This window comes from Protopterus annectens, chromosome 3.part0 (assembly GCF_019279795.1).
Source record: "Protopterus annectens isolate FY-2018-M chromosome 3.part0, PAN1.0, whole genome shotgun sequence".
NCBI classification, from domain to species: domain Eukaryota; kingdom Metazoa; phylum Chordata; order Ceratodontiformes; family Protopteridae; genus Protopterus; species Protopterus annectens.
The window spans coordinates 17931842-17954971 of record NC_056731.1 but is presented as its reverse complement, the minus strand read 5'-3'; the positions used below and the strand labels follow the sequence as shown (position 1 = coordinate 17954971).

The window sequence follows — 23130 nt, the reverse complement described above, 5'->3', positions numbered from 1 at the left end:
GTGAGTTCTCATATGACAGATCAATGGATGGCACATGATGAAACTGAAGAGAATATGCCACAGAAAGATGCTGTAGAACTTTCTATAAAATGCCCGCAGGAAATTGAAAATAAAAAATGTGCCCTCACTTTAGAAGAAAACGAGATAAGAGAAGAGTTGCTTGATTTAAAGAGATAAATATATTAAGATCAATAAAATAAATAGACTGCAGAATGTCAATAAAACCCAAAAAGTCAGAATTTTGATAAAACAAATGAACACAGTAATTAGGACTGTCCAAAGAGATCCAGGCAATATAATAGAAGTAAACAGGATATATTACTGTGCAGTTAAATTAATAACTGATAAAGTTCTACCACAAGAACACAGGGTAGTGAGGGAAAGGAAGGGGAGAAATTGAATACCATCATGGAAGTATCGAATAGATAAAACTATAAGGCAATTAAGACAAGAAGCGTCACTGAAGAATATAGAAGAGATAACAGATCAACAAAAATACTAAGAAAGATAGATGCGATAAAAGCAATGCACAGTAATAGAACAGATCAGGATATATCATGCACTATCACAAATAGCAAACTAAAAATCTCAGCACAGTGGGAAAACATAGAAGATACACAGATAAATATAAAGGAAAAGTACAAAATAAGCAATTTATTGATGATCCAAAAAAGTTTTATAGAGAATTGGGAAATAAGGTAAAAGGAATTGAAAAAGAAGAAATAGATACATTTTGGAGAAGTATCTATGAAGATCCTGTGTAACATAACAAAGATGCTAAATGGATAGATGAAGTAAAAGAAAGAATAAGAAGTTTAAAGGTACAGGATATGAAATGGGATGAAGTAACAGCCAGAGAGATTGAAACAAAGTTCAGAAAAGCCTCTAATTGGAAAACTCAGGCCCAGATGTAGTACCTAACTTTTGGCTAGAAGTATTAACATCTTTGCATGAAGATTTAGCCATGAGTATGAACTATTTATATGCTCACCCCAATGTGGCAAACAACAAGAAAAACAATGCTCCTAATTAAGAGTGAACATGCAAACTACCCTAAAAATTATAGACCAATAACTTACCTTCCGATGACATATAAACTATACATGGGAATTGATGGTGGCAAAGTTTATAGTCATTTAGAAGAAAACTCAATTATGGCAGCAGAACAAAAGGACAATAAAAGAAAGTCATATGGAACAAAGGATCATTTGTTGTTAAATAAAATCATAGTGGAAAACAGTAAAAAAGGGAAGACTCTAAGTATGGCATGGATAGACTACAAAAAAGCATTTGATAATATCCCACATTCATGGATAAAAGAGTGCTTAAATATGTATAAGATACACCCTGCAATGATCAACTACTTTACAGTAGCCATGAAACAATGGCAGACCACTTTGCAATTAAGCCATGTTAAAGGACAAATTATTATTCCAGGGATAAAAATTCAAAGGGGGATATTCCAGGGTGAGACTCTGTCACTGCTGTTATTCTGTCTTGCCCTTAACCCAATACGCTATCTACTGACAACTTAGGCCATGGCTATAATTTGGCTCTTAGAAAACAGCAAAGTGTGAGGGCTTCCTATCTTCTCTTTATTGATGATTTAAAACTGTATAGCACATGAGATAAGGATGAGGATGCACAACTGCAAGTAGTCAAAACTTTTTCAGATGATATAAGAATGTCATTTGGTCTTGATAAATGTGCAAAATCAACATTTAAAGCAGGAAAACTGCAGCACCAAGAAAATATCAATCTGGGACAGGAATGTGATATTAAAGAACTTAAGCAGGAAGGAGTTTATAAATATTTGGGAATCGATGAAGAATCAACAATAAAACATGAACAAATGTGAATAATACTTAGTAAGGAATAGTTTAGAAGACTTAAATTAATCCTGAAAACAGCATTGACATCTAGGAACAAAATTCAGGCTATAAACCAATTTGCTCTTCCTGTCCTAACTTACAGTTTTTGAGTGACTGACTGGCCCCAAAACGTGTTGGATCGAACAGACAGGAAAACAAGAAGGATGCCTCATGCTCACCAAATGATTTATAAAAATTAGTGCATACCAAGACTATATATTCCCCATTCTGAAGGAAGGATGAACCTCCTTTTAAACTGATTACATGTATAGATCTGCAATCGTGGGACTCCACACATATCTGCTGACCTCACAAGACCCAAACATAGTGAAAGGTTTGAAACATGAGGAAAATAAATCTAAGATGACATCTTTGCTTAATCTAGCAGAAACACATCAGCATCAAGCAGGAATGGAAACTGAACCATAAGTAGATAAAAATCAGGCAGCAACTGAATGTGCCAAAAACAAAAGAAAGAATAAGGTGAAAGACCAGATGAGAAGGCAAGAAATGTGGAAAATGCATAAATATGGTTGCAAGTATAGAAAACATCTGGAAGAACCTCATGTTGATCAGAAACAAAAGTAGGAATGGTTGAGGAGAGCCGAATTCAAACCAAGAGATGAAAGGCTAATATTAGTGGCCCAGGATAGTGGGCTATGTATACGCTGGTTTACAAAGGTCATTGAACGTGAGAGAAAGAGACAAATGCAAGTTTTGTAAAACAGAATTGGAAACAGTTGCACACCTTGTTGCTGGTTGAGATATACTAATGGCAGAAGGACTGTATACTGAAAGGCATAATAATGTGGCAAGACTGCTGCACTGGGATTGTGCAAACATTATGGTATTAAAGTGGCTGAAAAACACTGGGAACATCACCCACAAAGCATCATAGAAAAATGATGAAGTCTACATCATACGGGATCACCTGTTATCAACAGTAAAAAAGATAGATGGGAGAAAAACAGATTTAGTGGTCCATGAAAAGAAGACAAAAGTAGCATTGATCATTAAAATCACTACATCCAGTGACTGCAGTGTCTTGCATACATAGAGACACAAATTCATAAAATATCAGGATTTGCAGGCAGAAACAACAACAATGTGGAAGAAATATACCCAGAGAGTTCTAATACTAGTAGGAGCAATGGGGTCTTATAACAAAGAATCTATAGCCGTATTTCGACATGTTACCAATACATGTAACCCCCATACAAATTGAAGGAATCATTACTGGGTACATTGCAGGTGCTACAAAGAGCACTTCTGGCTGACATCAAACACTGAAACAAAACTAATTTCATGAACTTTAATCATACTTTGATTTAGGAGTGGGATCCATTCCTGTCATGGTATTAGAAACCCAAAAGAGTTGGATAAATTAAAAAAGCCAAAGTGGATATAGAGGGGGGTCCTATAGCTGTTTTTGATGAGATATGGGATTTTATTAATGGTAAGATGTACATGGAGGAGTTCCAGGTCATTGTCCTTTCTAATGAGTCTGGAAGTGGCATTTTGTTTAACGAATATAGAGATGTCTCTACCTTTAGTGTTCTTGTCTAGTTCAGTGGAAATAAATGCATGATAAGCAATGAAGCCTTGCACCAATGGAGTGCTTTCTATGGACTTGAGCCAGGCCTCTGTGACAATGCACATATTGATGCATTCCATGCTAAGGAATGCCTGCATGGAGGAGCAGCCTAAACCTATTTTTGATATAGTTTCATATATTTTTGTATGTTTTATTTTTAACTGTATACATGTGAAAAGAAAGCTATACATATATTACACCTGTCCCATTAAGACTACATTACCTCTCATTCCATGATATAACCATACATATCTTAAACTTTACAATTCAGCTACAAATTTATTAATTAGAATTGTAAAGAAAAGGCAAAAGAAAACAAAACTGCCAGTATATAATGAATGGTAGTTCTCTGTATACATCTGTTTATCTGGCAGATGATGCAGATATTAAATTTATGAGCTATAGTTCCTGTGGTGCAGGGTTTGATTCCCTTAGCCTTCATTTGCCTAATGTGTAGTCATGAGCAAGTTACTTAAATAGACATTGTTCCCTGGTAGCCCCTGAAAAAGGATTGTATGTCCAGTGGACCTACCTGGTTAACAATTAGTATAATTTTTTTAATGGGATCAGATATCACTTTCTCTGTATAACAGAAACATGTGGGTCAAATCCTGATGAAAAATTAATATGTTTCCTTAAAAATTCTGTCCTTCTGCCTTAAATTTATCACAGTTTATTAGAGAGAGCTGCGAGAATGCTGGACTGCATGTTTCTTATAAAAATACTGAAAAGTGATTTAAAATAATTTCACACACAATTCTGCAAATGCTGGTTATATTTTAGAATCCTAGATTGCAAAATCGATATGTACAGAGAACTACCTCTCATTGATTACTGAGCACCCTTCTTCTCCTTTGTGTATTCCTTCCCATGATAATTAATACAGTTCCAGCTGGATTACACATTGTCAGTAAGAAAAGCAGTAATGCGTATTTTGTCATGATTCTGGCTAAAAGTGGAAGCAAAAAAAAAACACATTCCTTGATATTAACAATGGATAACAAAGATTGTTGCAATTATTTATCAAAACATTATTACAAATCTGTGCTCTATTTTCAGAAAAATTTGAGGGTAATCTGAAGTCAAATTATTTTTGGAGACCAAAACGAGTGGATCTTACATTTGGAATTCAGCACTATGCTGGAAAGGTAATTATAATTATTTGAATGAATTCCGAGCATTTATAAAATCTCTGTTAAATGTAAAAAAATATTGACATATGCTATGGGTTTCCATTACTGTGCTGCATTTGGTTTTGTAAATTTTTTGGTTTTGTTATTAAAAACAGCTGCTCAAAAAGTTGTCCGGATTAGTATACTGCTGTGCATTCAGACTACATCTGCAAAGACACAAATCCATATACTTTTAACACAGTGCACACAATTTTTAAACTTCTTTTTGAAATATTTAAGATAAGAAATTGGTACAATTCCATACAAATATTCTTGCAAAGTGTGACGACTGATATGTATTTTATGAACAAATAAACACAAAAAAGAGCATGTTTTATAAATGATCTCAAATAGTTCAACAACAAACAAGCAGATATTGATTAACTAAAGTGTCGAAGGAATGTTAAATATTGACTCAGCTAGGGAGGAGGTCTAAATGAAAATATGTATATGAATATGAATTACAATCTTTAGCTTCATTTTAGAAAAATATATGCTAATTAGCATAAGATATATGAAGCAGCACATAATATTTGCCAGAGCAAATATAACTGGAAACATTTACGAAATGTTAATGGGAGAGAGGGAGCACTGGACGAAGCTGCCTTTGTTGGAATAACTGCAGGACAAGGAAGAGGGTAAGACAGAACTGTGCTCAATGATAGGTCTGATGACATGTCAATTAGTGCAGGTCACCTGAAGTAATGTATTGTTTGAATAGTATATACTCTTAAAAGCAAATCAATACTATTCACTAGCAGTCACTTTCAGGCTACCCACTCTGTCCTCTAGATAGGAAGAAAGTGAAGGTGAGATCATATCCTTTAGTCCAAATTTTGAGTACACCGAAATCATACTAGAGTTTGCCTTTTCTCTTGATGAACAAATGATTCAAATAGTCTGAAAGTATGATCAGTTTTGGAGAACTCTGTAGAAGTCTAGGAACTTTCTTTCATCTTGCTGTAGATCCAAACTCATAGCCTGAGTGTTGTTCTCTAGACTATTCTTCAGGTGCATTTTTAGAATGAGTAACCCCTCTGGATTCACATGTAAACTTGAAAAAGTATATAAGATGACAAGATCCATTTGTAAAACAGTGACACAACTCATTTCTGTGATCAAATGAAGTCCCTTAACTTCTCAACTTTTATTCAGGAAACGTACCGACTCCTTATTTAATCAGTTTCCTATGCCTGCATCCTAAAATATATTCAGCCACATCAGTTCTTTAATTTATACATGCCCTCTCATATTTTGTTAATAAACTAATCAGCATCTCATAAAGCTAAGTATGTTCATATTGTGACTCCCTATCCAGAAGTGCCATAAATCAGCCCCAAAAGACACTCCATCTTAAAAATAAAGGCACCAGTACTCTTCTTATGACTTGTCTCACCTCACTGCACAGACAAACCTCATGTGTACAACTGCTTTTGTAAAACAAAAGAAAGCAACAAAAGAGGAAAGGAATAGAATCCCTCACCAGCTTTACCTAATGGCCTCCTGGAGACCATGTCTACCTTATTATCCTTTGAACTCTGTGATATTTACAGAGCACTAGATGTTTCATTGGTCAAGTGGGCAGCATTGGGATGAGGGTAGCAAAGAATTCACGTATTATACAAGAAAAAGAAAAATAATCTGGTTCCACACAGCAGTGAAAATCAATATGTCCTTTATTGTAGTAAGGTAAGCGCTTTCTCGGAATAACATCCGCTTCATCAGACCAACAAAGATAGAATGACAGTTAAATTTTTACAGTTACATTTTACATTTGTTAGGCAGAGGTTGCCTCTGTGTAGGTGGTATGTGACACAGTGTAACTTTAGTTTTTGTAGGACAGCCTGCATAGGGCATCTGTTTGAGTCCGGTAATACTCTTTGTGAGGTATGTGTCTGGCGTCTTCTACTGTCGCTGTGGATGTCTTTTGAGGTACATACCGACAGGGCCAATGTACTCTATGATGGGTGTTATGACTGATAAGTACAGTGGAACACTGACCTCTTATTCCATGGATGACACACCTTTTCTGTTGACATGTGGACCTTACTCAGTTTACATGACTAGTGTGACACTGTGATTATCAATAGGGACACTAATGTCCACCTCTGTCCCATAGTCTCTCATCACACTTTCGGTGTTGAGTAGACTACCACCTATGTGGTAGTTCATGGATACAGGGTTTTTAACATGTGGGATGGCAGTACATTTACAACATTGAGCTTGGGCATACATATGAACATCCATTGGTGTGCATATAGATATACATATAGGCACATATACAGTCCACCTTTCATGGTGGGAATACCAATTATGCAAAGGTTGAGAGGGATGCAGTTATGTAATGATATTGCACAGTCTTGTGCAGAATGCATGGAAGGTAGTCTCAGCCCATGTACCTTTAGCAGGACCCCCTATCTGGAAGACTAAAACCTGAGAAATCATACCCACGGCATTTAAACGCCACATGTCATATGCCAGCATAGTATGCTGTCTTGTTTGCCGCACACTACCACCTGCATATAAAAATGCACATAACAACCTGCAACAACATATAATTGTCCACCCTTCACAAACAGTTGCAGTATGTCCCTTGCTCTATGCACATGTTCAGATGCTAATTTATCAGACACATACATATCTCTCCATATGTGTGTGCCATACACACACAGAGTCCACACTGTTGTAAGTCCGTACACCTCACGGATGACCTGTTGGGCCTTGCTACAACATGGACGGTTATCACATGCATGCATACAGTAATAGTACAGGGAGTATATATAGCTGCAAATGATAACACTACTATTCTAGCCTGGTACAGCAGTTGCCAATGCTGAGCTACAAATTATGTTACTGTCGTGCATGTCTTACTCTGTCACATCCAAGTTTATATAGGTGTTTGCACTACTCCCCCAAACTGCCATTATACACAGTACTGTACAGACCATAGATAACATGTTCAGATGTTCGACATATAATGATGAGATACATATGTCACAGTTATGTCTCACTGCACACAGCTACACACTAATTTGTCCATGGCAGTAGTTATGCATGACATCACTGCATACATACCTACTGCTGCCACTTATGCATGTTTCTGAGTATGTACAGTACTATTCATTAATCATCTACTACTTGCCGGTAACTACAAATCTGTTACATACCTGTTACTCACTGTCAGGTCCGTCTGTGTATGCTTTTCAAGGTTTTTTTTTTTTTTTTTTGTTAAGTAAAATTTGTTACTTATTAGTTATTATTGGTTATTAATTATGTTTTTTTTCTTAATTAATATATTTAGTTTTTAAAGAAGTAAATATAATATTTACTTAAGTAAAGTTTGTCAGTAGTTGCTGACACGTGCAATGTAATGATTGCATGTGGGGATAGCAAGTACAGTCTGCTTTTATACTTATCTGGGCATGTGCATGTGATGCCCTCTGCACCAATTGGTGCCCAGCATTTGGTAAATGCATGCAGCCTGCTGTGTGATAATTGCAGTACTCACTGTCATAGCAACCCAATGCTATAAATTGTTAAGGTATGTAGGCGTAGCCCTTCCAGATTTCCAGAGTGGGGCCCATGCTTGTTTGCTGTGGACACTGTTGTGTAATTCAAAAAACATTGAGCCAGCACGTACGGTTCAGTCGAACCAACTTTATTAACACCAAGATTCCATAAATAAATAAAGGAATCTTAATAAACAAGCAGCATACCGGTTTCGGCCATATCATGGCCTTTATCAATGCAGTTATGTAAAATAAAACCCGACCCCTGGTGGACCAACCTTATATACTCCATGTTTAAAGGGGTACATAATCTTATATAATAAACAAATGCATTGGAACAAAACGGCACATTCACCACATAATAATACAAAAACTTCAACATAATAAACATATATAATACATAAACAATATTAAATATCATCAAAAAATAATAAATGAAAAATAATAATGTAAAAATAATATAAAAAATATTGTAAAAATATTATTATTTTACAATATTTTTTATATTATTTTTACAACATTATTATTTTTCATTTATTATTTTTTGATGATATTTAATATTGTTTATGTATTATATATGTTTATTATGTTGAAGTTTTTGTATTATTATGTGGTGAATGTGCCGTTTTGTTCCAATGCATTTGTTTATTATATAAGATTATGTACCCCTTTAAACATGGAGTATATAAGGTTGGTCCACCAGGGGTCGGGTTTCCTTATTTTTACATAACTGCATTGATAAAGGCCATGATATGGCCGAAACCGGTATGCTGCTTGTTTATTAAGATTCCTTTATTTATTTATGGAATCTTGGTGTTAATAAAGTTGGTTCGACTGAACCGTACGTGCTGGCTCAATGTTTTTTGAATGCTCATTTATTTTTGGAGCCGTGCACGTTGTCCAGCGTGCGCGTACTTTGGTGTGGAGTTGACACTGTTGTGTAAGTCAGAAGGTTGGCATACTTCTTATATCTGCAGCTAGAGGTGTAGACAGTGATGTACATGTTGTACTCAGGCCTGACTGTTGCCACTTGCAGTACACAGCTATCAGTGTAGAGTTTAACTCACCCCTACATCTATGTGACTATGTAGTTTTTTTTCCACTCATATAATTAACTGCCATACAAACATAGTTATTGAGAAGTATTCTTTTGGTACATGAACTGTTTGTGAACTGTTATACTGTGAATATTAATGTACTCACCTCTGCAGGGTTTGTGGTTTTATTGTTGACATTAGCACAGGGTTCACAGGACAACTGGACAATTCCAGTACTGTGTATGCCTACCTACATCCTTGGTAGACCCTAAACACACAAGTGTATTTAAAGTGTGTGTGGGGGGATTGCTGACATACAGATAGCATTATGTATTATTGTGTGAATATTATCTTACTGGACTTAAAGGATTGGTGTGTACCTGTTGGTTTATCAAGGCAGGTGGTCTGTCTGCATAGTTCCCAACTGTGAACCTATCCGGATGGTAGTCAAATGTTACACTGTTATTCTTTGTCTGTGCAACCCACAGGTGTTTTCATCACTAGTTCAATGGCATTGTTACAGTCAGTTGCTACCAGTACATGGCAATATCCTTTGGTATTTCTGTGTTGTACTTCTACATAAGGGTATGCTTGTGGAAGTCCTACCAGAGCTATTTGCAGTGTGTGTAACAGCAGGATAGCTGCTATGCCTGTGTGTTTGTGTCTCTGCCAGGCCTATGAAACACTCAGATACATCTTTGCATGGAGTCAGGGATAGGTAGTTAAATGTGAAGTATACCTTACACATCATAGAAACAGTAAATGTCTAGACTTGTGTGAAGCAGTGCATATAGATACATACTCCTTTTATGAAGTACACGCAGTGTCTACTGTTATTATTGTCAGTATTGTGTAATACCTCACCTTTCTGACTGACGTCAGTACTTTTCAGAGGGATTCAGAGGGACACAGCTTCAATATGTTTCACAATCAGGGACATCCCTGTTAAGTAGTCACAGTTGGGTAGTATGGCCTCTGCCCTAATCAGATTTGCCACTGTTTGTCCTGCTAAGATACTGTGTGGGGGTTGTAAAGTGCCTATGTAACTTTATTTAGAATGGCTGCTTCTCATATCACACTCATGTAATTCATTTCACAACAATTGCTGGTAAAGATCCACAAAACAAGCTTTGTGTTGTGGCCTTCCTATTTATCCTTTACATTCAGTCATTGAAATGCATGATATATTTATTTGAGCACCAGGTTATTGTATATCTGCTGTGGTTTTGTGGTAATTTATGCAGTCTATTGTGTCAATGGTCTGGGGTTCAAAACTGGCAGAAGTATTTTATTTTGCTGCTGAGCAGAACAAGGGCCCTGACATAGAGTGACTAAGGCACTTTTAAGCAGTTGTAAGTGGGTTTGTGTGGGTTTGCGTGGCGCTTAGCAATTCTTAGCTAAGCGCACACATGCACACACTCGCTTAAACCCACTTACTACTGCTTAACAGTGCTTACTCCCGCTAAACCCTGCGCTAATTTCTTTGAAAGAAAAGAAAATGGGGTGATAGGAAAGTGGTGAAAAAGGGGGCACAAAGAGGGAAAGACAGTAAGAAAACAAGCTCAGGATGTGCAGGACGGGTGTAGGGAAGGTCCATAGCTGCCCATTTCTTTACCAGCAACAGCTGTGCATATGCAACAAATTTGGAGTGAAATTTGAAACCTTCCACCCCTGGAAGAGGGGTGAGGACAACAAAGTATGTTGTACTGCCAATTATAATTATCAGTTTACATGTCCAGTGGACATGTGTGCAAAATGGGCAGCTAGGTATGGGGCATAATTTTTTTGTGGGTACAGATTGCCCTTTTTTTTTCAGGTGAGAGTAGAAAGTGAGGTTGAGGAAGTAGGTATATTTGGGGAGGGAGGTTGGGGAGGTAAACAGACAAGACAGACAAGACGCATACAGGGGTGTGTATGACACATGGGGTAGGTGAACACAATTGACGGGAATGGATGTTTGGAAATCGCAAGCCCATGAGCCCACAGATGGTAACAGTGGAACTGAGATCCCCACCCATGGGCAGTCACCACTGCACCTTCACAGCCCCAAGGGTGGCTGTGCTGGGGGCTGCGTAGGACGGGCAGGCTCAGCCATGAGATGCGTCACTCTCGCTTTGAGCTGGCATAGGGGATCAGCGATTGAACGCTGGATCTTCCTACGCACCACAACCCGGACCCTTCGAAGGGTGACAGGTGGCCCTTCTCCGCCCATGCTTGCACGGGGGGATGAGTCCCATCCCCTGCAGTGCGTCCACCTAAAGGTGGCACAGGACCAATGGAGGAGGGCAGCCCGGGCTGGGCACCGGACCTGCTGGTGCCAGGTGCACTCGCCAGCTGAGGAGGGACAGGTGGGTCTGCTGGGACCGGCCTTCCCATACATTCTGTGATTAGGTGTGTTTAATTACAACATAAACAACAGCATTCCAAATTAGTTGTAACAGCATGCAGTAATATTCCCATTAACACAACATACCAAGGTTTCAACAGTTGAACAGCAAGCATAACACATGCATATATTGAACAACAGTGGACATTCCAACAGCATGCAGGGATGATTGGTGGCAACAGGCCGCCATGATTGTGGTGTTTGAACAGGGCACATGCATCAAAGTGAATGCAGATATTTATAGAACAATAGGACATATGTCCCAACAAATGTTTTGAGATTACACATACCCAGTGAGTTGTGGAATTGATTGTTTATGCACATACAGTAGGATGTAGAAAGAAACCTCAATTAACATCTTATAAGTACTTTTAGTCTACACTACATTCCTATTGACTGCAGATGTATATGCCCTACATGTATTATTACATTTGGCAGCATGCATTAGGTTGTGTAATGGGTTTGGCTAGTTCATTATATACCTGACCTATATCTGACATACTAACTGTCCAGGATGCAGATGTTACTGCTACATATTTATTGTTGTATTTATATTTCTTTATCTACATACCTGGATGTGTTCACATGACATTTTCAGTTCAATTTGTACAGAACCCTGCATTTCTTGTAGCACACTCTCATTTCTGGGGAACAAATTAACAAGCTACTCGTGTGCCAGATTTACTTATGCATGCCAACCAGTAACTGACTGTTGAGGACTGTATATATGCTTCACAGCTACTAGCACTTCCATTACCCACTTTAGATGGGACTGCCCAACTGTGTGTTGCCAGCACTTATTAAAACAGTACTATTTGTATAATGCAAGGGTAAAACAACATTTCAAAGTAAGTGACACAGACGCACTCCAGGTTTTATACCTTTATTAATTACATTACACACTTTTCCACAGGCTCACTCCTTTATTTGATATTACAGTGCATATGGAAGACATATTCAAGACATATTATACCTCTATTAATAGGTTAGAACATTCTTTTTCAGGCTCACTCACTTATTTTATATGACAGTACCTGCAGTGATATTATTCCAGACATATTTTACTTTTCTTAATGGGTTACTACGCTCTTTTTCTGGCTCTCTGACTTATTTCATATAACAGTACATGCAGAGGACTTATTCAGGGCATTTTATGGCTGTATTATTGGACTACAGCACTTTATTTCATGCTCTCTCCCCTATTTTATATAACAATACATGCAGAATAATCACTAACCTGCCTGGTGGTGCAGCCTATCTGCATAGGCTTGCTGATTCACAGCACGGTCACCTGCAGCTGTGAAGTAAATGAAGGGATATTGAGACATACCTATCCATTATACAGAATCAATTATCATTTCTTACATACTGCATTCTATGGCTACCTACTCAGTTGTGGGGCATCTTGCATCCCACGGGCCTCCTGTATCCATTGGTTCAGTAGGTCCTGCCTCCGTCTCTTCAGGTCTGCATGGTGGTGACGGACCTGCTCACCAGTCTGAGGAATGCCTGTGAAACTGGTGAGGTCATGAGCTAACTGGTTCCAAGCCTCTGCCTTGTACTCCGTCCCTTGGAACTGGCTGTGCAGGAGTCTTGACTCATGATGGTGGACAAGGAGCCAAACCATGTATTTTGACTCCTCGATGCCACAACGTTGCGCTCGGAAGCATGCACCCTCTCCAGCACCAGCCATTCTAACTGCAGATGTGAGATACAATCAGTTATGGCGAGTATTCCCACCTATGGGGCTTAAATATGCCGCATTTCCTGCACTTTTTTGTGATTGGCCATTTTTTTAAATTCTCGGCTGACTGCAGACCTGCTTAGTAATGGTTAATCTACCATTCATTAGTATATGTATGTTAACAGTGGCTGTTTATCCTAAGCTGTCATGGCTTAGTGGCTCAGTACTTTGATTATAGTGCACCGAGTCCTGGGTTCGAACCTTGTCATTGCATTTTATTTTACTACTGTCCAGACAGGCTAGGGGGTGTGGCTGTGTTTAAGCAACTTTGCTCTATGTTGCCCTACAGTGCACTGGTTGGCACAGCACGCACCTCCACACAAACCGTTTGCGCTGGGTAAAGCGCTATTTAGCTATGGGCAACTACATTGTGCTGGGTAAAGTGCTATTTAGCTATGGGCAACTACATTGCACAGGGTAAAGTGCTATTTAGCTATGGGCAACTCTATTGCGCTGGGTAAAGCGCTGCTTAACTGCGGGCAATTATATATCAGGATCCTTTAAATATATATTTTGTTCACTGATACATAGGCCATTTCACTGCTTTTTAGTAAAATTGTAATCATATATGTCGGGTATTATTTCATATAACTGATTTAAAACATAAATATTAAGGGGAGCGGAGAGACTTGAACCGTGAATGCCTCCTCTTTCTGCGAATGCTCTACCATTATGCTAATGCTATTTGGCATCATTTGCATAAACATTCCTTCTTATACTCTTCCATGACAGGATTGCTAACTGCAGCTAAGCAATGCGCACACATGCGCACATATGGGGATCTATTTCGGGAATTAGAAAAAAAAAATTAATGTTTTACTTTTTATAATTGTGCTGGGAGTTTACAATGTCAGGGAATGTGGTGTTGGGTACATGGACATTTGAGCAGACTCGCTCTTGTGTGTTTACATTTTGCAATTCGGACACTTGCAGGGGCATGGACATTTAGACTGCTCGGCAGTCAGACACGGCCTCTGCTTTCCTGCACGGTCCGTGTTAGACTTGCAGTTGGGTCAGCATGCCCTCATGAATATTCATGGCATGCTGACATCATACCGCTCAGCTGCAGCCTCTGAGTAAGACTTATTTAGTCTTACACTGAGGATTCGTGAATCTGGGGGACTAAATTAGCAGCCAATTGTGCAACTTTGTTGTAGGTGGTTTTGAGTTTGCAAAGTAGTGAGGTATGTAAGTTGGTTAACACTTGCTGAGCCATAGAGAAGGTTAGGGTGAAAGTAAGCTTGAGCAAGTGTAAGTTTCTGGACACAGATGTGAGGAACTTTTTATTTCTATACAGTAAGCCGGGTCTATATTAAAATCACAAATGTTTACTTATGCAAATATGTAAACGTCAACACATCTTCATCGAAACCGCAAAAACATCAATCGTCCAAAAGAGTAAAATTGGAAACGTTGAATCATCATGGTTGGCCCTTCTGCGGTCTAGCTCTGCAAGGTAAGTCTGCAATAGTTACAGACCTTAGGGTTAGGGTGCAGGTTAAGGTAGGTGCATAGATGGTAATGTATGTTAGATTTAGTGTAGGGTTAGAAGTAAGGTTTTGTTAAGTGTATGTGTGTGGATTATTTAGTTTGTTTGAGTATAGCTTTTCAAGGTAAGTGTGCAATAGTTACTGACCTTAGGGTTAGGGTGCAGGTTAAGTTAAGTGCATACATGGTGGTATATGCAAGATTTAGTGTAGGGTTAGAAGTAGGGTTTAGTTTGGGGTCAGAAGTAAGGTTTTGTGTAGTTTATGTATGTAGTTTATTCAGTTTTTTTGTGTAGGCAGTATGTAGTGGGCGGTGGGATGGGACAACTATGACATTTCGAGTTTTTGAATTTCGCTGTTTAGAGCATTCGGTGTATTTGCGGTTCACTTAATATGTGTCGGCGTTTAGGTATTCAGGTAAGTAAACGTTTGTGTTTTTAATATAGACCCCAATAAGCCAAGTTTTGGGTGCTTTTTTTTCTTTGGTACAATGAAGTACATGGTAGTCAAATTTAAGCTGATCGTCAATGATTACTCCAAGGAGCTTAGTGTGGGTATCAGCTGAGATAGTTCTGTTGTTAAGGGAGGAGATGGTGAATGAGGATTTCAGGTGGTAGAGAGATTTGGGGAGAAAGAGAAGTTTTGTCTTTTTAGGGTTTAGTATGAGGTGAGGGTTAGTGAGGCAAGTTTCAGCGAGGTTAAAGATTTTCGTGCCATGGTAAGCAGGTCTGATGGGTTGTCAGCGATGGTGATGATTGTGGTGTCATCTGCCTATTGTATGAGGGATGACTGAGGACAATAATTGTAGACTTGATTAGTAAAGATGTTAAAAAGAACAAGATCTAGGATTGAGTCTTGTGGGACACCCAATTTGATGGCGAGTTAAGGGGAGAGAGAGCAGATAGCCACTTGATGGATTGCTGTCTGCCTGTGATGTAGCTGTTGAACCAAGCGATAGTTGATGACGAGAGGTTGAGTATAGAGAGGTTGGAGAGTAGGATGGGGTGAGAGAAAGTGTCATAGGCTTTGGAGAGGTCTAAGAAGATGCAGGGCACTAGCTTATTGTTGTCTCTGGCTAAGGAGATGGAGTTGGTGAAGAAAATGAGTGCTGTGGTGGTACTGTGGTGTGGGTGGAAGCCGTGTTGGGTGGGAGTGATGAGGTTTTCTTTAGTGAGATAGACCATAATTTGTTTGTGAACATAGTGTTCGAGAATTTTAGAGAGGGGGCAAAGTATGACAATTGGTCAATAGTTAGAGAGGTCTACAGCTATCCCACCTTTGTTAATGGGTTTTGTATGAATTTTTTTCCAGAGAGTTGGGACAGTGGATTCACTGATAGAGTGGTTTATTAGGATGGAGACGGGATATGCTATAAAGTCAGCAGCAGCCTTTAGGAATTGAGGTGGGAGGTTATCTGCAGATGGAGAACAGGGTTTGGGTTTGAGAAGAAGTTTCTTTATAATGCTGGCAGGAACCAAGTATAGTGAGAATGGGCATTTTTGTAGTAGAGGTAAGAAGGGGATTGGATGATTGTTTTGGTTGGAGGTCTGCATACGTTTACTGATGGTATCAATGAAGTATGAATTAAAAATGGATGCAGTTTCTTGGGCTGTGTTACTGGGGCAGGGGTTAGGGATTGATGGATTCTCTGTTTGGAAGATTTGGTTGATACTGGATGAGAATTTCTTGAGGTTTCTGGATTCAGTAAATTGGGATGTAATGTAAAGTTTCTTTTTATTGATGTTTATGTGTTTTAGTCAAATTATGGAGTTCTCTGTAGTTTTGGTAGTGAGTGGGAGATTTGGTCTTTGTCCATAGTTTCCAGGCAGAATCTCTGTGTTGTATAAGGGACTGAGTTGAGTTAGTAACCCATGGGCAGCATTGAGATTTGACCCTGACTGTTTTGGGAAGGGCAACAGAGTCTAGTGTGTTTAGGAAGATGGAGTTGAAATGTAGAACATCTTCGTCAAGGATGAGCAAAAGGATTAGTCAATAGCAGAGAGAGAGAGAGGTACTGAATGTGTCAGGGCTGAAGTTAGTAAGCTTTTGGCATTCTTTAAATTTATGTGGTCTAGAGAGGTGGGGGGGGGAATCTATGGATGCATACAGGAGAGTGGTCACTAAAAGAGTCTGGTAGGGATTCTGGGTGGTGATAGAGGTTGGGGTAGGAGACTAAAATCCAGTCAAGTATGGAGGAAGTATTTGTAGGTTTATGATGAAAGGTTGGAGAATAATATTTCATAAGTCTTCAAAGTCTACTTATTAGTTTCCACTCAAGGGTTGGTGGTACCCTGTGTAGCCAAAGACACGTTAAGTCAACATTTTTCATGTAAAAGCACCATTGCAATTTCACCAGTACCTAGTTGCACACAGGAAAACTAGTTTGCGGTGACAAGCACTGTCCCCCTAGTTGCAAACTGGTTACTCCTAACAAACAAATGAACAGCAAAGGCAAGACGAGCAAACAAGTGAAAACAAACACAGGAAAAGGATGTCCAAACAGCCGCAAGCAAAGTTCTTCTTTAATGTAAGACAGTTTATTATAACTCCACATGTTTTCGTCACCCTTATAGAGTAACTTCTTCAGAAGTAACACAAATCAACCACAATGATGTAGTTTGTTTTTTTTAAAAAGGCCACTACCCAGTGTCATGTGATTACATCGGCCAATCAATGTACATAGAGAAATAAAAATTTTTAAAAAGACAAACTCAAAAATAAGTCACAAAGACTTAATAAATCACTTAGAAAGTGCCAACAGTATAAAAACTCATTCATAATAAACTTATTAACGGAAGTATATAAACCATAATACAATTTAAAAGCAGCAATTATGGAATGCTAAGTAAACAAATAACTCATATGTGAAACCATATAAATAAACTAATGTATTAATAATGATACATACACTGACCCAGAAAAAACAATATATATTAAACTAGTTGTTAAAATCACATATAAGACACAAAAGGTAACTATAAATATGCTAACTTAAATGTATACGTTAAATATGTTGCATTAATGGTGTTAGTTAAATAAAAGATGAATGACAACTACGAATTAGTATGTCAAGTCATCTCATAAGACTTTTTAGTTTCAATAGGCAAGCAATATTGCAGTTATCATTTAGACCAGGGTAAGTAAAAGCGTCTAATGCTAACTGCCATTCTTATTCAAAGACCTCGAGGAATAGGGAATAAGGACCACCTCTAATGTCAGGCAAAAGTTGATCTATTGTTTGGAAGTTAAATATATGACTAGCATTTAAGTGAATGTGTTTAGCAAGAGCGTTTTCATTTTTATTTTTAGTTATAGTGTAAATATGTTCATAAATTCTTTCACAAAACTTCCGGTCAGTTTTACCAATGTAAAACGCTGGACAGTTTTTACAGCTTGCTAAATAAATAATGCCTTTAGAATCACAGTTTAGTTTATGTGTGATAAAATACCTACTGTTTTCTCCTACCTCAAATGAGCTCCCTGTTCTAATAAACTTGCACATTTTACAAGCTCCACAAGTAAAGGTGCCATTTAATCTTGTATTATATCTATTGTTTTTACTTTCAAGTAAACTTTTCAAGTTGGCACCTCTTCTGTAGACAATTTTAGGATAATGACCAATTCTATTCATTAAGGAATTGTCCTTGTGTAGAAAATACCAGTTCTTATATAAAATCAGTTTAACCTGGTCACTATCGTTATTAAAAGTAGTAATAAAACACAAGTTATAAGAGTGACGCCGGTTACTTTGATAACCATAACTTTATTTTTTCGAAAAGTCATCATATCACTATTAGTGGTAAAAATCTGAGAGTCATTATTTGCTACAGAGGTTAAATGGGCCTCAGAAGGTTCAATATGACTAAAATCTGTCGAGGTTAATAGTGGAGTAAAAATTCCACTATTACGTTTGTATTTTATTTCCTCAGTTAGTTCTTCTATTAAGGAAATAGGATAACCCTGATTAAAAAACATGTCTTTCAATAAATGACATTCAGCTAAAAAGTCACAATCAAGTGAGCACATTCTTGCAGCCCTAATAAGTTGACCTTTAATTATAACTAATCGAGTTAATTAGTTTAATTTAATTTAATTTAATTAGAACTAATTATGGTTAAACTTCGTCCGTTTCAATAAAAAAAAATGTATTTATTTTATTTTTTTTTCACTATTGCTCTTATACATGTGGGGGGATGTTGCTGCGTACATCTATGAGTGGTCTCGCTCATTGTTTACTACCTTTCTACAGTCCTTCATTGCGGGGGGTGTATATTCTGAGAACTCTACTCTCAGACATGCCCCCTGCACTCTTACACACTCCTAGGTAGGATTAGGAGCTCAGGCAGCGCACCTTCATTAATATGCATGGCGTGATGCTGTCATGCTCCTAAATGGCTGATTCCATGCATGACTAACTTAGTCATGCACGGAAGGATAGTGAATCCATCGGAAAGTATTTGACTTTTTAAGATATTTACTATAAATTTGGTCTCATTGTTAGCTAAGTGTTGGAGTTTATTAATCACTTGAATCTTCTGTTGAAACAAAACTTCTGTGGCAAAGATAATACCACAGTAGGTGTGAAGGCAGATAAAAGCTTCCCCATTCATCTCAGTGAGACAGAGATGAGGTGAAAATGTCCCCATTCCCATTAATGAGGTGGTGGGGACAGAGATTCATTCCCCAAGTCTGACAGATTCCATCTCTATCAATACTTCATTGCAATTTCAATTTATGAAAAGTGGCACAGAAGCCACTACATGTGGGGTATGGCTCAGTAGGAGGTACGACATGCTTTGAACTTCCTGCAGGATTTTTGGCTCATTTCAGAACGCACAGTCAAGAGTGAAAAGCTGAAGGAGATTTTCTTGCAATCTTTTCTCTGGTAAAAGGAGAAATAGTCCTGCTGACCCATGCCTTGCTAAATTGATACTGGCTTCATTGCTCATTTTTGAAGGAATTATTTTGGAATTGTCATCTTTGTAGAGGAAGACTTCTACCAGAAGACTCTGTGAACCATAAATATACCAGATAGGTGCTGGGTACTACAGGTAAGTGCAACTTTTTATTTTGCAGAGATTGTAGGGTTGTGATAAGTCACTGATTTCAGCTCCTATTCTGTGTGTGCATGGTAAGAAGTAAATGGGTACATATTCTGCATTTTGTGGTAAGAAGTAAATGGGTACACATTCTGTATTTTGTGGTAAGAAGTAAATGGGTACACATTCTGTATTTTGTGGTGAGAAGTAAATGGGTACACATTCTGTATTTTGTGGCAAGAAGTAAATGGGTACACATTCTGTATTTTGTGGTAAGAAGTAAATGGGTACACATTCTGTATTTTGTGGTGAGAAGTAAATGGGTACACATTCTGTATTTTGTGGTAAGAAGTAAATGGGTACACATTCTGTATTTTGTGTACTTCTGCTATTTTTTTTACTACACAGTAATGGGTTGTAGCATTTTATTTATTTCAAAAGTTTCATATTGTAACTTTGATGTGGGTGTGTGGGTGGTTACTTAATCTTGGATGGGATCATCCACCATTTTTTACTTATTTTTATTTCAAGTCTGTTTGTTTTAACTGAATAAATCATGGTTGGTCAGTTTCTTGATGGGATGGATTTAGCCGACTATTTGCTTGTACATACATTTAGGTTAGTCCAGTCTTGTTTGAGGTTAAAGGTCCAGGAATGTGAGTGTTTAACTGTGACTTCCTGATAAGGATTTCTGCACATATGCTCTACAGTTGTACACATGCAGGTTATCAGTGATATTAGCAAAACCACAAAAGATGTTAAAAAACTGTTTCAAATACTACAAAAAAGACCACCACAGCTACATTTTTTACATTATCATAATTCTAAGACTGATGATCTGAAAGGCTGTATGTTAGAAAAGGTAGATGTATTACTTGGGGAACATAAAACATGTTAAGAATAAACTGCTACAGAAGGAAACATTGCTTATTTTAAAGTATGGCACATTGGAGCCCTTTGGGCTTAATAGAGAGTGTAATTGGAAATATGTAATTTAAATAATTGTTTTATTGAGTTGATTGTCAATTAAGGTATTTAGTGGATGTATTTAAGTGCATGTATTATGATGTTTTTTACTCTTGGAAGGCATTTTATGCCGAGGCGCTAAGTGTGTATTAAATTTTCCTACTTTTGTAGCTGTGGTGGTATTAGTGATATTAATCCTCATTAGCCTAGTTAGGTATAGTTGTCACAGTGGTCCATAATGAGAACACTTAGGTTCATAGGTTCATAGGTTGGTACTAGGCTATCAGCCCTAGGGCCTATACAAGCCTAGCCATAACAATTCCCTGGCTATTTCTTCCCACAATATTTACTTCCCTGGACCCCTGTCTAGCAGGGCGACTGACGTGATCCCCGGGTGAGTTTCCTATCTCCCATCCAATCATCAAGGTTCCTTTTGAAGAGGGCCAAAGAGGTGCTCTGCTTGACATGTATGGGCAGTGTATTCCAGAGTCTGGGGAGTCTCTGAGTCAGGAACCTGTCCCTCTAACATGTTTTGTTCATTGTGATGACAAGGTTTAGATCCCTGGAGTGTGTGGCTCTGAGTGATTGGGATTTCTTTAAATGTAGCATGTCGAACAGCTCTGGGTTTGACATGGCCTTGTATGTTAAGCAGAGATCGCCTCTGAGTAGACGATATGTGACAGAGTATAGCTGGAGTTTTTTTTAGATGGTCAGCATAGGGCATCTGCTTTAGGCGTGTGATTTTTTAGTGAGGTATTTCTGCGGCCTTTCCAGTTGTTGCAGATGTCTTGAGAGGTACATACCAAATGGGACATTGTATTCTATAATGGGTCTAATGAGGGATGAGTACAGTGGGGCAATGACGTCCTTTTTTCTGGATGAAAACCTCTTAGTGATGAGGTGTGCCACATAGAAGGATTTCCTGACTGTTGTGGCGATGTGGTTATCGAAGGTGAGACCACTGTCCACCTGTGTCCCTAAGTCTCTTATCACACTTTTGGTGTTTAGTGTACCACCACCTATGCGGTAATTCATGGGTACATGTTTTTTCCCGAAGAGGATAACTATACATTTCTTGGCATTGGGCTTGAGCCCATGGCTCTGGCACCAAGCATCTGTTTCTGTAAGGCCCTTTTGTAGAATATCCACATTATTTGGGGATTCAATAATGGCTCCCATTTTGCAGTCATCTGCGAACTTTGTTAGCCAGAGTCCCTTAGTGTTGGCCTTTACTTCAGAGAAGTAGATGCCAAACAAGAGTGGTCTCAGGACTGAACCCTAAGGTACTCCACTTATCACTTGTCTGGAGCTGGATTTGGAGTCGGCTACTTTTGCAGTGTGGGTTCTGTCAGTAAGCCAGTTGGTAACCCATTGAGTGATGTAAGGATTAATGCCCAGCTTAATAAGTTTATCTATGATTCCAGAGTGGGGGGTGGTGTCAAAGGCCTTGTTGTGGACCAGATAGGCTGTGTGGACTGCCTTACCCTCGTCCACAGCTCAAGAGACTGATTCAAAGAAGTCAATCAGGTTCAGGAGACAAGATCGGCCCTTCACAAACCCAAACTGGGTGGGGTCCACTGTCTGCAGGTTGCCAATGTCTTTGTTTATAAGTTCCATGACAATACATTCCATGGCCTTGCAGAACAGGCTCATCAAACTGATAGGTCGGTAGTTCCCAGGATCCAAGGTGGATCCCCCCTTGTGGAGTGGAATAACTGTAACTGTGCGCCACTCAGTGGGCATGAAGCCTGAGGTTAGGCTATGATTAAACATGACACTTAGGTGAGGTGCCAGTTCATTAGTCTCTACAAGTTTATCAAACACTTGGTTTGCATGAAATGGACAGCCTGCAGTCACAGACAATCAGCCTATGCAATGGAAGATTGAGATGTTGATTGATTTCTTGTGTTTGTGCAATTTTTATGTGGAGCTCAACCAGTTTGCTGTTATTCATAGATCAGTGTGGATATAACTGCAGTCTAAGCATGTATGATGATGCAAAAGGTTGTAAGTTGGCTGCCCTGTCCTTTGTTATATCATTTCACATCAAGTCCGCTGATGTTGTTGCCTTTTTTTCATTACCTTACAACTTTTACAACTGCAGGCAGTAGAGAGGCAGCAAACTCCTGTCACACTTCAACAAAGTGCAGAAAGGGATGACTGATAGACAAGTAAAGAGAAGGCAATACAGGAGATGAGCATTTTGGATTCAGATCAGGAAATAGCATGGTCAATCCAATGTTGGCATTGAGACAGATAGTGGAGAAGAAGTTAAAGATGAGGAAGGAGTCCAAATGAGCATTCCCAGACTTGGAGAAAGTATCC

General features: G+C 38.5%; 1 protein-coding gene across 1 annotated transcript in view; it reads left to right on the top strand.

Moving 5' to 3' along the window:
- Window positions 1–23130, top strand: part of MYO3A (myosin IIIA) — a 2697794-nt gene that overhangs the window by 2018514 nt on the left and 656150 nt on the right. Inside the window, exon 21 of the mRNA XM_044064554.1 lies at window positions 4525–4613. Within this exon, the coding sequence (XP_043920489.1) occupies window positions 4525–4613 (89 nt within the window). The remainder of the gene's footprint in view (window positions 1–4524; window positions 4614–23130) is intronic.